The 14470-nt window shown below is 39.2% G+C and overlaps 1 protein-coding gene and 1 pseudogene across 2 annotated transcripts in view; one reads left to right on the top strand and one right to left on the bottom strand.

Annotated features, from left to right (window-relative positions):
* Positions 1-3839, bottom strand: part of VWA8 (von Willebrand factor A domain containing 8) — a 390182-nt gene extending 386343 nt beyond the window's left edge. The window contains exon 1 of one of the 2 annotated variants that reach the window (XM_054586385.1): positions 3555-3839. In XM_054586385.1, coding sequence (XP_054442360.1) covers positions 3555-3717 — 163 coding nt within the window. In that variant the 5' untranslated portion in view covers positions 3718-3839. Of the gene's footprint in view, positions 1-1546; positions 1898-3554 lie in introns of those variants that run through there. The other variant, XM_054586386.1, reaches the window with a different exon arrangement.
* A 1729-nt stretch (positions 3840-5568) lies between these two features.
* On the top strand, positions 5569-7321 carry LOC129081083 (heat shock protein HSP 90-beta-like; annotated as a pseudogene).
* Positions 7322-14470: the final 7149 nt, after the last annotated feature.

Here is a 14470-nt window from a genome sequence, read left to right as displayed (position 1 = left end):
TGGAGGCTGTCCCGCACAGTGTAAAATGTTTAGCGGTAACCCTGGCCTCTGCCCACTAGATACTAGTAACACCCCCTTCCTCCTGGTTATGACAACCAAGAATGTCTTCAGATATTGCCAAATGGTTCCTGCAGGAGGGGAATCGCCCCTGGTTAAGTGTCAACATTTTTTTTGTAATACAAGACTTAGACTGAAGAGAAGGCCAAATATAGCAGCAATTTTCATGTTATATATCCTCCTAAAACAGGACTTCCTAACGATTTATTAGGTGATAATTGTTCTGGGACTTTATTGCTAAATTCTTTAATACGCAATAGGCTCGCAATGTTCCCAAGGTCAAAACAGCCTGCCTTGGGTTCAAAATAGTTAATAATTTCCTCAAAGTTAAAACCTAGTAAATACAGTGCTAAGACCTGAACGAGTCTATTGTTTTTCCCTTAATACCATATTTCTCAGGTGAAACCACAGTTCTTTATTTCCCCTCCACAAAGTCATCAATTCTATTACACTCAAAGAATATAATCTTAAAATCACAAAACTGCATGTTTCTCTATTTAATAATAGACAATCTGAATACACAAAAATGGAAAATTGGTAAACTAAATATTACACTGGTAAATATATGAACTTAATACCTATTTAAAATAATCACATATAACAATATTTATCACTGTTAATATTAATAATAATGGCTGAGTGAAACTAAATTATAAAACACACATGATCCCTATTTTTAAAAAAGTATGTTTATATAGAAAAATAAATACATTATAAAATCTGGCAGAAATAACATCAAAAAGTTGACAATTATGAGTTTGTATGGAAAGATCATATTTTAGGGAATCTGTGTTTTTTGCTTTTCTATAATAAACATAGATTTTATATACAAAAAGTAGTTTTAAATATTTCTATTAAAATTTTTGTTTCACACACAAAAGACATAAAGATAAGGCAGTGAATTCCTAAAAACAAAAATGGTATTAAAGAACAACACTAAATATGTCATAGTGGATTTATAGTTATGTTTCCAGGGTTGTCATTTGATTTTGATCTGTGGTATATCTGAACCAATTTAACATCAGAGTCCTAGTGAACCAACTTGCTAGGCCCTAACTATGAAAACACTACAATAATTTCTATTGAAAACTCTTTGTAGTAGCTAACCTCCTTGTTAACCTCTACGTTCCTAAAACCAAAATACAATACTACTATGAAGTAAAGAAATGCAAAAAAATTTACAAATTATGGATAATAAGACTCTCTGACAGCAAAGGATAAAAAGCTGTGGGTTTGGGGATTTTTTTTTCCTTAAAATAAATAACCCTCCCTTCTGCTTATAGAGGCTTTATAAAGCTTCTATCTTGAAAGCCAACAAGGCATTTCCACTTCTCCTGCTCCTTCTCTGCATGAACGTTAACATAAGCCACTGAATGCCTATTAGATACAAAGGGTTGATAGGCACTAAAAAGAATGTAAAGATAAATATATACATACCATCCAGGCAAAATAACAACAGTATATAATTTATATCTATTGTTTTACATACCTTGTTGCTCTTTCCAAACTACTGTTAGAAAGTCAGGTCAATTATATGCAGAGAGGACTTAACAGTTACATGTCTGAGTGCTACTGAGAGCATCCTTCCAACCTAAACTGTAAATCATTAAGGCATACTGCTATCTGTGGTTTTACATTTCTGTGTATGACTTCTGATTTAAAATAGGACACTCCAACCTTGATGGTCAATGTCATGGCACAGGATAGCCAACCGTTTGCCTCCTGTTTACCTGGCTCAGAATTGTTCTCACTTGAGTCCAGATTTCTGGCGTGTTTCCAGGTGCATTTAACCACAGTCCTCCTACCTTTTCCCTGTGGATCTTGCCAGTTAATGGTGGAGCTTTTAAGTCAATACCCTGTCTAGAATGTGTTCATGCCTCTCACATTTGGAGCAAAGCTTGTATTTGGATTTGCAGGACATAACACAAATTTCTAGGACATTTACAACTAATCACTAATACCTATGTAATACAGAATTTAAAAATTCACCCCCACATGGATTTCTATTTTTTAAGTTAACATATATGACTCATGCATGTTACAAAGGACATTTTTTCTTTTTCAGAAGGTTTACATATATTAACTCTTTCCATCTACCTACCCAGATAGTTCTGAGAGTTGTCAACCTAAAAGGAACTGGTTTCCATTCTTCTAAAGCGAGCCAAGGAAACAGAATTACTCTCACAAAGCTGAAAACACATATACTGAGAATAATAAAGAAGCTAACTTTCATTGAACATTAACATACACCAGGGATTGTATTAACAAATTAAAGCCTCACAACAACCCTATCAGACGTACTCTCCTTATACTCATTTTAAAGTTAAGAAAACTGGGACACAAAATTAAGTCATCTACCCTCAAATCACCGTATTTAGACAGTGCAACCCAGGCTAACCTCAAAACCCAAGTTACAGATTATGTTATACTTCCACCCTTGACCTTTGCCTTCTACAACAAAGGAACAACAAAAACTCAAAGACCAAAAAACAAGGAATAAACAAATACCCTAAAAGTCACAATAACTGATAAAAGGCAAAATGGGACATCACAACTCCTTACAGGAAAAACATTGTTCAGTGGATGAATGAATGAAATAAAATGTATGGGACTTCAACTCCCTCATTTCCTGGCAAGGAGAATTATTTGAAGCATGGAAAACATGGAAAGCAAAAAGAACAACGAAACCTACAATTTTATAATGAAAACGTCCACTATTCTAAGCAACAACAACATTGACAAAATCTTGCCTAAAATCACTTTGCCAATCAAAAGCAGCTACAATATACATCCCTTCCTTTAACCAGAACAAATGCTCTAACTTCAATACACAAGAGATTCCTAAAACCAGTTCAGGTAGAGCCAAAAAATACTAGGCTTAGAAATCAGAGCTAATGTAGTCCCTAGTTAGCTGTGTGAGCTCCAGCAAGGCCACTTTTCCCTATGGGTCTCAATGACCTCAATTGTAGCGTCAGGGGTTTTAACTAAATTAAATTGTAATTTTCAGCTCTAAGAAAATGTGAACCTGTGAGAAAGGAAAACTCCTGTGAACTGGGAAAGGCTCAAGGATCTATTTAAAACATCATGACCGATGGAGTCTTTAGCGAGAATGTACACTTGTATGTCACCGCTAGCCCTGGCTGGAACATGGCACAAATCTGCTTCCAGGCCCTTGAGACTCAGGGAGCAAGGTCAAAGTTTGGCTTTCAACGATCTGGCTTTCAACAACCTGGTTTTCAACAGCCTCTAAGGTCTTCTGCATTAACCTCTGCATGTACTGTAGTCAAGTCAGAATTTAGGGAATAAAAGCAGCAGTGGGGGAAGGAGAAAGCACTACATATTCCAAGTCGTCAGAAACCACAGTCCAGACCCCTCAGGTTACTGAAGGAGGCCCAGACAGTGCAAATGCTCTACACTGCACTGCACAGCAGTTTCCCAAATGCAGCAAGGCAGCAGGGAGGGTGAGGCCGCAGCGCGCAGGGGCGTCTGGGGGTTACCTGTCTGGGCCCCCGCCCCGGCGTGCAGCAGTCTGACCTCCGACCGCCGCCCGTTGCCACCCGGCCGGCCCCACACCACCTGACGCAGGAGAAGCCGCACTCGCCGTGCAGCCGGGCTGCCAGGGCTGCCAGGCGTCCCGAGAAGCAGGAGCCGGGACTGCATGGGGCCGGGGGCGTTGACGGGGACGGTGAGGGACTCCGGGACTGGCAGAGTCCCGTGCAGGCAGCGTGGGGCGGCGCGGCTAGGGGGACAGGAAGCTGCACCGCGCCGAGTCCGCCGGAAACTCCTTCCCCCGGTGCTGCCAGCACAGCCGGTTTGGGCAGTTCGGGCCCACAGGGGCGGAGGGAGTTCGCGGAGCCCGAGCCAAGACTGCTGGCCACGGCGGACCGGGGCGGACGGCAGAGGCCGCCGGCGAGGCGGAGCACTGGGCCCGGTTGGCCGCTTGGGTGCTGCGGGCCCTGGACTCCCGCGCGAGCCTCACACTCCTCGCCCTCACCTGTGCACCTGGATTTTGCACCTCCCTGGTTCCCCTGCAATTCTGTAAACTCTCAGGAGTACGAGAAATGCTGAAGGGTTTTAGGAGCCTTTGACGGTGTGACTCATGGATGTTGGTACTAAGCCTTCGTTTACTGGTTAAAAGCCCCGTCTTATTATAGTTCGTTTTCCCTGTACATTGCTTCAGATCCTTTCCAGGAATTGAGAATGTATTCACGAGACTGCCGCAACTTTTGCCAATCCTGAGTCATTGTAACCATACCAGTGTTTCCATACAGTTATTTAAAAGCCTTGTGCCTTATTATTTTTTCTACTTTTTCCTAAATTTTAAAAAGAAAACTATCTTAGTGATGCATAGAAATTGCCAAGATGTCAGAAGTTACCCAAATTAAGCATTGTTTTAGTCATTTTGGAGTGCAAATTATATAAACATAATTTGTGTGTTTAGTAAGAGAAAAAAAGCAGGACCCTGGCTAAGGCTGCCTTCCTTTCATATATGGGAAAAGCAGAAGTGCTCCTACCAGAAAGCAACCCAAGCCTAATATAATTCTTTTGCATCTCCCAAATGTCAGGGGTGAATTGACCAAGGAAAAAAGTTAAAATCAAGTATACAAAACAAGCATCAGAAAGAAAGCAGAGGCTTTCATTCAATTAAAGGATTTGTTAACTCTGAAGTTGTTGCTATCTTTAAATCCCTATTGAGCGCCTACCATGTGCATAACCTTGTCATATGTGCTGAGAAGAAAGTGACAAGAGGCTATAAAAGAAAGGAGCTGAGCAGAAGGCTTTGTGCTTCTTGCTGAAAGCTTAGATTTAAGGGGTAAATGCTGAAACAAGCTTTTAACCTAGTGGGGGAGACAGTGATAATAAAAGTAAACGTGTGTAATGCATTGCAACATGGTTTTACATATATGTTCTCATAAACTTCACAACAACATTATAGGAGTGCTAGGGGAAAATTATATAAATGTAAGATGAAACAGTTTATGAAATGCTTACCCATATTCAGTACATACTATGAGCCAGATATTGTGCTAATAACTTTAATACATTATCTTATTTTACACCACAACACTTTGGATTGGGGTATTATACAATTACTATATCCCATTTTACAGATGAATAAACTGAGGCTGAAAGAGTTAAGGACCTTGATTGGGGTATTTCCATTTGGAATCCAGTACACGCTGTTTAATGGAGTAGCAATCTAAAGTAATTGAGAAAAATGACTAATGTAAGCACTAAGAGTTCTTGAAGTTGAGACATTGGGAAAATCAAACAAGTTAGAACATTTAGTACTCAACAACATTTATTTAGCAACTCTTGTAAAACCAACCAGTACCCTACTATATGCTGTGTGGCAATGGGTTCACATCAAATATGAAAAACAAACATGCAAGTAAAGACTTACAATTCATCTCTCTTGAGTCACCCCCTGCACATCGTTCTTGTGGTGTGTGAACTGCCACAGTCCCTGCCCACTCTGTTCTCTGTCACTTGCATCTCTTCACCTTTAAGATGCCTGAGGAAATGCACCATGGAGAGGAGGAGGTGGCAACTTTTGTCTTACAGGCAGAAATTGTCCAACTCATGTCTCTCATTATCAACCCCTTCTATTCCAACAAGGAAATATTTTTTTAGGAGTTGATCAGTAATGCTAGTGATTCCTTCAAGAAGATACACTGTGAGAGCCTGACTTTCAAGTTGGATAATGGTAAAGACCTGAAAATTGACATAATCCTCAACCCCCGGGAACACACCCTGACTCTGGTAGACACAGGCATTGGCGTGACCAAAACTGACCCTATAAGTAATCTGGGAACATTGCCAAACTTGGTATTAAGGCAAACTTGGAGGCTCTACAGGCTGGGGCAGATATCTCCAGATTGGACAATTTGTGTTGGTTTTATTCTGCCTACCTAGCAGTGAAAGTGGTTGTGATCACAAAGCAGTGATGATGAGCAGTATGCCTGGAAGTTTTCTGCTGGGGGTTCCTTCACTGTACAAGCTCACCATGGTGAGCCCACTGCCAGTGAACCAAAGTGATCCTTTACCTTAAAAAAAAGAAAACAAACAGAATACTTATGGGAGAGTCAGGTCAAAGAAGTGGTGAAGAAGCACTCACAGTTCATACGTTAGCCCATCACCCTTTATTTGGAGAAAGAATGAAAGCAATCATAGTGATGAAGCAGAAGAAGAGAAAGGTGAGAAAGAAGAGGAAGATAAAGATGATGAGAAGGCCAAGATTGAAGATGTGGGCTCAGATGAGGATGGTGATAGTCCTAAGGATAAGGAAGAGAAAACAAAGATGATTAAGGGAAAATATATTGATCAGGAAGAACTGAACAAGACTAAGCCTATTTAGATCAGAAACCTGATGACATTACCTAGAAGGAATATGGAGAGTTCTATAAGAGCCTTACCAATGACTGGGAAGATCACTTGCCAGTCAAACACTTCCTACAGAAGATCAGTTTGAATTCAGGGTATTGCTATTCATCCCCTTAGGCTCCTTTTGACCTCTTTAAGAACAAGAAGAACAACAACATGACCCTATGCCCACTGTGTGTTCATCATGGGCAGCTGTGATGAGTTGATAGCAGATTATCTCAACTTCATCTGTCGTGTGGTTGACTCGGATGCCCTGTCTCTGAACATCTGAGAAATCCTGCAGCAGAGCAAAATCATGAAGGTCATTCATAAAAACATTGTTAAGAATGCCTTGAGCTCCTCTCTGAGCTGGTGGGAGACAGGGGAGCTATAAAAAATTCTACACAGCATTCTCTAAAAACCTAAAGTTTGGGATCTATGAGGACTTTACTGATTGGTGATGCCTTTCTGAGCTTCTGTGCTACCACACCTCACATTTCATCAGGAGATGAAATGACCTCTCTTTTGGAATATGTCTTTCACACGAAGGAGACACAGAAGTCTATCACATCACTGGTGACATCAAAGAGAAGGTTGCCAACTCTACTTTTGTGGAGCAAGTGTGGAAGTCAGTTATAGAGGTAGTATATGTGATGGAGCCTATTGATAAGTATTTCAAGCAGCAGCTCAAGGCATTTGATGCGAAGAGTCTGGTCTCAGTTACCAAGGAGGGCCTGGAGCTACCTGTAGATGAAGAGGAGAAGAAGAAAAGGGACAACGGTCAAGGCCAAGTTTGAGAACCTCTGCAAACTCATAAAAGAAATCTTGGATAAGAAAGTAGAGAATGTGACAGTCTCCAGGGCTTATGTCTTCACCCTGCTGCACTGTGACTAGCACTTAAGACAGGATACAAGGGCAGCAAGCCTTTCCTTTGCACATTTGACATTGGATTGGGATGTGTATTGTGGGGGTTCAGGGTTGTTTATTTTGTTCTGAAATTAAAGTATGCAAAGTTTTTAAAAATTACAATACAATGAGATATATGTTTAAGATATTTAGATTCAAGATGTTCAGAAGTGGTGCGCTTCACGTGGGAGACATCAGTGAGGTTTCACAGAGAAGGTAATGTTTGAAATAATTCTTGAAGAAGATGAAAGAGTTTGTCAGGCTGAGAAAAAGGAAAATCATATCTGGCAGAGGGAAGAGCATATGCAAAGACACAGAGAGCTTTAAATACATGAAAACACTGAGAATAAGAGAGGGATTCACTGTGTCTGGAGGTCAAGTACAGAAAGCAGTCTGTAAAGCTAAGACTGAAAAACATTGGGACCTTGGCAAATCTGCAATGTGAAAAAGAATTTCGAACCAGAAAAGAGGTGCATTAGAGCTTTACTTTGAATGCTGGTTTAGATTTATATAAACAGAGGTTAGGAGTTTAGAGCATGAGTAGAAGCTCAGAGTCCTAGCAAGCATGGTTAGTTTATAGGGACAGTGAGACCAACCAGGTGAGAGGGGTACAATCTTTAGAGAGCAGGAGAAAGTATTATCAGAGAGGGAGAAAAAGACTGAAGTTAAGAACAGAAAGAAGAATCTTGGATGGCTGGAAGAAGCTGGACTTCATCTCACAGGCAAATTGACTAACCCTCAGATATTTTGATCATTTTTAAGGCAGTGACATGAATTGTGAATTGAGTAAGAAAGATAAGAATCACTAAGTTTTAGCTGTGTGGCAGTAAAAATAATCTCTTGCTCAAAACAGTGAACCTCCCCTGATGAATGGGAAAGAACAGACCTTAGCAATATGCAAAAGATGGACCAGAGGTATTTGGTTATGAGAGATATCCATCACACTCCCCAAGTAACTTCTCTCAAATTCTCACAAAAATAATTAATTATATAATTATTTTAAACATCACACTACCAAAAACTGGCATTGACTGGTGAGTTTTTTTCCAGATGCTGTGGGGAATATTTTCTACCTACCACACTAATGTAACTAGATAGAAATGCAATTAATGATTCATCCATGCTATGGCCAATTACAAGAAGGTAGGCGTTTCATCTCTCCTGACTGTCCACTCCACTGAGAAATCACAGGTCCCCCTACCAGTGGTTCCAGATCAGTGTGCCTCCTGATCATCTGGAGAAGCTGTTAAAATGTAGATTCCCAGGCTTCATGCCCAAACCTCATTTTGACATTCTGATATAAAAGGTCTGAAAGGGTCCAAGACTATGTCTTTTTAGCAATATCTCTAGGAAAATAACTACATGCCACACATTTGAGTCGTAAAGCTAGAGAACAGTTCTCTCTTTTGTTCTGTTTTGCTGCTAAGGCTGTCCTACCTCTTCCTCCTCTTCAGCACTTCTTGTAAAATAGTTTGTAAGTACTCTCACCTCATTCACAAGCAACCAAAATAAAATAAAACTGAATAGGGAGCTGGAGAAAAGAGGAATGAAGAGAACAGACAAGGGCCCCTTTACATAATAAAATATTTTTAGACAAGAACATGAGCAGAAAGACAGCCCAGAGAACACTTGGAACAGCAGTTTTTCTTGAATTCTATCTATCCAGAGTATGAGAAAGTCATGTGTGTGATAAGACATGAAAATATCCCATCTGTATATGTGTTCACCCCAGAGGAACCACAAAAGCCAAAGCCTGCTAGACCTGAAGTTCTGTGAAGGGAATTTGGCCAGCACAGAAGTGGACAGAAAAGAGAGCCAAAGCCAATTTGACCAGTCTGTCTGCTGGCAAACACCAGGTCAGAACAGATCATTCTACATTCAAGAATAAGTAATAAAGGGGGAAATGGAAACTATTTTTAAAATACTGTGGAACAAAAAAACAATAGAATAACATCCTGTCAATTCAGAAGGTATGTAAACCTCTGAAAAAAATTAACAGCAGTGGGGGAAAGTGTTGCTTGCTGTGTTTAACAAGGATCCAAAACCAGTTAGTCTTCATGAAATAAGAACAATCAAGAACAAAATCAGCTGAGGGAGGGAATAAATAAGAGGAGAGAGAGAGAGAGAGGAGGAGAGGAGAGAGAGAGAAGATACATTAGCAGAAACCTTCCACAACAAACCACTTTGATGCTAGATAAAATATGTGTAAATATGATTCAAAATGAATTTCCAACCTTATATGAAAGTACAGAAATTTTTCTAAAACCAGGAATAAAGCTGGAAGAAGAGTCTGGGGAGGTAAGGAATCATTGAAGGTGCTAGGTGCCTTGCATACATCTGCTTCTACTATCTCTGGTGCCTACAACACCAGCAGGAAGGAGGTCAAAGACCCTAGTATAAGGCCAGGACTGACAAAGGGCTACACAGTTAGCTGAACGATAGACTAGGCAGAGGTAGCAGCAAGATATCATGTCTGTCTGTTTGATTCTATGTAGAATTATTTTTTTCCTTCTAAGAATTTGTGGCTTATACTTGAAACTCAGATGGGTTTGAGGCATGAATATGCAGTATTTGATTGTTATTCAAAGACACATAAGCCAATAATTTTAAAACTGGTAAATATATATAGGATATTTAAAAAGAACCATTAAAAAGCTTTATTTAATGAGCACAAAAAAATCAGCAAGCATCAGTTGGAAAGTATACATTATCTACAAGAATAAACAGAACGTTAGAGACGGGTGATATCAAAAGACATAGAGCAAATTCAACAAAAATCAAAGATAGAGAACACAATTTTTGATATTCATATAATTATATAAAAATAAACTTTATGCCAATTTTTAAAACTAGATATGCTTCTACATACTCAAGGATCAAAGAAAATAAAATTGGGAACACTAGGAACTGAACAATAATAAAAATGCCTCCTATTAAATCCTATATGTGGAGCTAAATCCATTCCGTGCTTAAAGCCTGAAAATCAATGGGCAAATTTTTCAACTTAAGTATAAAAAAGGAATAATAAATTAATCCAAAGGAAGTTGAGAGAAGGAATAATAAACATGTAAAAAATGCTGAAGTAAAAAAAAAGATAAGAGAATCAACAAAGACAAAAGTTAGTTGTGTATAAAGACTGCTTTTTAATAGCAGAAATAAAATGACCTCAATAGTAAAATTAGAATATAAAATTGAATAAGTCACCCAGAAAGGGGAACCAAAAAAAATAAGAAAAAGAAAATAAAAGATTTAAAAGTTAGAGAATCAGTACAGGAGATCTAACATACAAATTCTAGAGTTCGGGTGTCCTGAGTGAGAGAACAGAATGAATGGGGAATGAAGGAAATCACTGAATCATCAAAGTTCAAGAAAATTTTGCAGAAATTAAGGAAGCAAATGTCCATATTAAAAATTGTTCAGGCCAAGGAAGCCATTAGTGAAATTTCAGTAATATAAGGACAAAAAAAAAAAAAAGAATTTGCAAGCTTCCACACAATCAGACTTTATATAAAAATCAATAATCAGAATAGCCTTGGACTTCCAAAGTCATGGTTAAAAGAAAGAGAGGGAAGGCGCTATAACCCCAGGTACCTGTGTATCAGGACAGTAAAAATGACAATAAGATGCTTTCTATTTTACTTTTGCAATGACTTACAATATCGAAATTTTTCAATATTGAGTGCATAAATGGTACTTCTTGTTGTATATTTTTATTTAGAGGTACATTATAGCAAGATGTATTTTTGCCCCCAGGAAGAAATTTGCACTTGCTATAGCAATGGTGGAAGCCAGAAGACAATGAAGAAATGTATTCAAAATTCTGAAAGAAAATAATTTCCAAGAACTATATTCCCAAATTATCAATTAAGAGTTGAAAGTAGAAAAGAGACATTTTCAGTAATGCAAAATCTCAAAAAGAATTTATTTTCCATGTAACTCTTTTGGGAAGAGAGGGAGTATGCCAAGAAAGAGAAAGACATAAGACCTTGGGAAATAGAGGTATCACACAGAAAAAAGGAAAAGAGAATCCCCAAATGATGGTGAAGAATGATTGAAATAAGACTACTATGCGCAAGGCCAAAGGCCACCAGTCTCCATAGGATGAGTTCAGAGAGTTCAAAGAGACTGCTTCATGAAGATCAAAGTCATTAGGTATTGTTAGGAAAAATGGAAAACACTAGGGGGCTTGAATGTAGTGAGTTAATGATGAATATGTGAAAACTGAACAAAATATAATTATTAATTATAAGGAAAATAGAATGTGCAGGAAAGGTATAATACAGTATGTAACTCAACTATAAGGACATTTTCATAGTCATAGTAATGTGAAATTGAATATTAAGCTAGCCAAAATTATGGTCTGTAGTAGCAAGATATGAGAATAGTGACTAGTGAGGGAAAGGGAATAAATGAAAGGTAAATTCCCATCTTCCAAAGTAGAAGGTCAACAGCTATGCCTAAAGTTGAAAACTCAGGAAGTACCAATACAAGCATGTTGTTAGAGATATTAAGATAAATACCAAAAATCAGTTAGAAGAGTTTTAAACAGTTGTGGGAAATTAGGAAGAAGGGGTCCAGGGGATTCTTTTTTTCATAACAATCTTAAAAGAGCAAATTTGGAAAGAGAAAGGGATTGCACCAATATTTACTATCACTAGATTGTATGAGAGTCTCTGCTTCCCTGATCCCTTGCCTACACAGGGTATCGTAATTGAAGGAAGGGAGGGAGGGAGGGTGGGAGAAAAAGGAAAGCCTTGGCCAGGTGGTTCAGTTGTTTGGAGTGTCATCCTCTCACACTAAAATATTGTGGGTTCAATCCCAGGTCAGGGCACACACCTAGGTTGTGGGTATGATCCCTGGTTGGGTGCATATGTGAGGCAACTGACCTATGTCTCTCTCTCTCTCTCTCTCTCTCTCTAAAAGTGAATTTTTAAAAAAACATATCCTCAGGTAAGGATTTAAAAACACATTTTAAGAAAGGAGGAAAAATAAAGACAATCATTGTCTATTATGTACTCCAAAAATAATACCTCATTGCTATTTTAATTTTTAACCCCTTTCATTACCATTGTGATTGAATATTTTTTCATAACTTTAAAACTCATTTGTTTTTTATTACTGATTTTCTAATTCTCCTTCATGTATTTTTGAATTATTGATATGACTTTGAAAGCTCTTTCCATGTTAAAAACATAAGCACTTTTCCAGGAAGTTTCCAATACACTTATGTTGCTTTTCTCTTCCTCTATGTTTGTGGAGCTCAAATTCTCAAATCTTTGTAAGGAAATTAGTTGAACTAAGAAAGAAATGTGAGGTAGTAAGACTATGGGTTTTGGAACTAGCCACATCAGGGTTTCAATCACCCTTTACTTATAGTTGTATGACATTGACCAAATTGCTTACCTTTTCTGCAAGTTCAATATCCTCATCTGTAAAATAGAAAAAATACTATGTAAGAGGGTCTTGTGAGGACTCAATAATAAGTAGGTATTCTGGAATTGTTAACAATTTGGGCAACCAATCATCAAAAATTAGGTAACTCAATAATTTAAAAGATTTTAAGTGAGTATTAAATGTAAATTCAGGATTTTTTAAAGATGGCAGAAGAGTGAATGGAAGTCACACTGATCTCCTCCCAGGCCAATCTGGAATTATAACTAAATTGTGGAAAAATCACCTAGAATAAACAACTGAATTATAGTGAGACAGAAACCTTATAACCTCAGACAGACAGAAGAATCAGCTTTAGCACAACCTGGGTGGTAAGGAGCATGGTGGAGACACAAGAAGGCTGGCTGGGCACCCATTGGTGATAGCACTTGAGGGATATTTAAATGGCCAGTTGGATCCCCCTGAGAAGAGTGAAGTCTAAACTATAAGTGGAGATCCCCAGCCTACAGCACCAAAGCCCAAAAAGTACACAGATAACAGCCAGCTGTAAAAAGCGGCAGGGTTGCTCTCTGCCAGAGATGGGCAGCTGGAGACACAAAGAACCATTTAGAGGGCCAAAGCATAAATTTTTATTTGCAGCCACTTATCCTCAGCTCTGGCAGAGGCAGGGACAGAATGGGTTGGAGATACCTGAGGAGAGACTGAGGAAGGAGACTGAGGTTGGGGAGAGAACTGAGGGAATAGCTGGCGAGATCCCAGTGCTGACTCATCCCCTATACAACAGCAGCCATCTTGCCCAGGCAGACCACACCCCTGAGTGGCAGCAGTGTGAGAGGAAACAATAACCCCACCCTCAGGAGGGACTCTGCCCAGGCCCTGTGGTGCTGAAACCTGACTGCTGAGTATAGAGTGGCAGCCACAGATAGTAGGTCCCTTGCTAAAGCAGGTACAGAGTGGACTAGAGACACTTGAGTAGAGACTGAAGATGGAGGCTTTGGGGAGAGAACTGAGAGAGTAGCTGGTGGGACCCTGGTGTTGACCCCTCTCCCATATGGCAGCAGCTATCTTACCCAGGCAGACCACTACCCTACGTGGCAGCAGCATAAGAGGAAACAATAGCCCTGCCCCCAAGAGAGACTCTTCCCCACCCTGTGGTGCCAAAGCCTGACTGCTGAGTGAAGAGTGACTAGATTAACAACTGAAGGAGACAGCCACAGCCACAGACAGTAGATTCATGGAAGTCTAGAAGAGACTGCCTAAGGTCAGACGGGGTCAACATCTGACATCATCAGAGGCAGATCCAGAAAGAAAAACAGCAGTAAATACTAGAGGCTACCAAGACAAAATCCACTGTTGTTTCCTCCATGACTTGTAACATTTTCTTTACTACATAGCTTTATAATGTCCATTTTTGGCCCATCTAGTTCATGCATATTAAGTCATTAGATTTTATACTAATAATTTATTTCTCTACTTTCTTATAATAGTCTTAATCTCTTTACAGCCTTATTGATACTGGTTCATTTACTGTTGATAGTGGGATTGCAGGGAGGAGTTATTTTTGCAGAAGTGGGTTTGTTTCCTGGGCTTTGTGGTTTCATTCTGGCAGCACCTGCACAAAAACACACAAGACATGGTGGGCAGAGTGACCCTCAGTCAACCAGCTAGAGAATTGGACCCACCAAAGAATGATCAAACAACAATTAAAACCTAGTTATGTCCAGAGAGCCAACAAAATGGCATAAAAGGCATC

Source organism: Pteronotus mesoamericanus, unplaced genomic scaffold (genome assembly GCF_021234165.1).
Source record: "Pteronotus mesoamericanus isolate MK-2021 breed Mesoamerican mustached bat unplaced genomic scaffold, CSHL_Meso_final contig_94, whole genome shotgun sequence".
In the NCBI taxonomy this organism is placed as follows: Eukaryota; Metazoa; Chordata; class Mammalia; order Chiroptera; family Mormoopidae; genus Pteronotus; species Pteronotus mesoamericanus.
The sequence above is the reverse complement of the archived record's forward strand: the minus strand, read 5'-3'. Positions and strand labels throughout refer to the sequence as shown.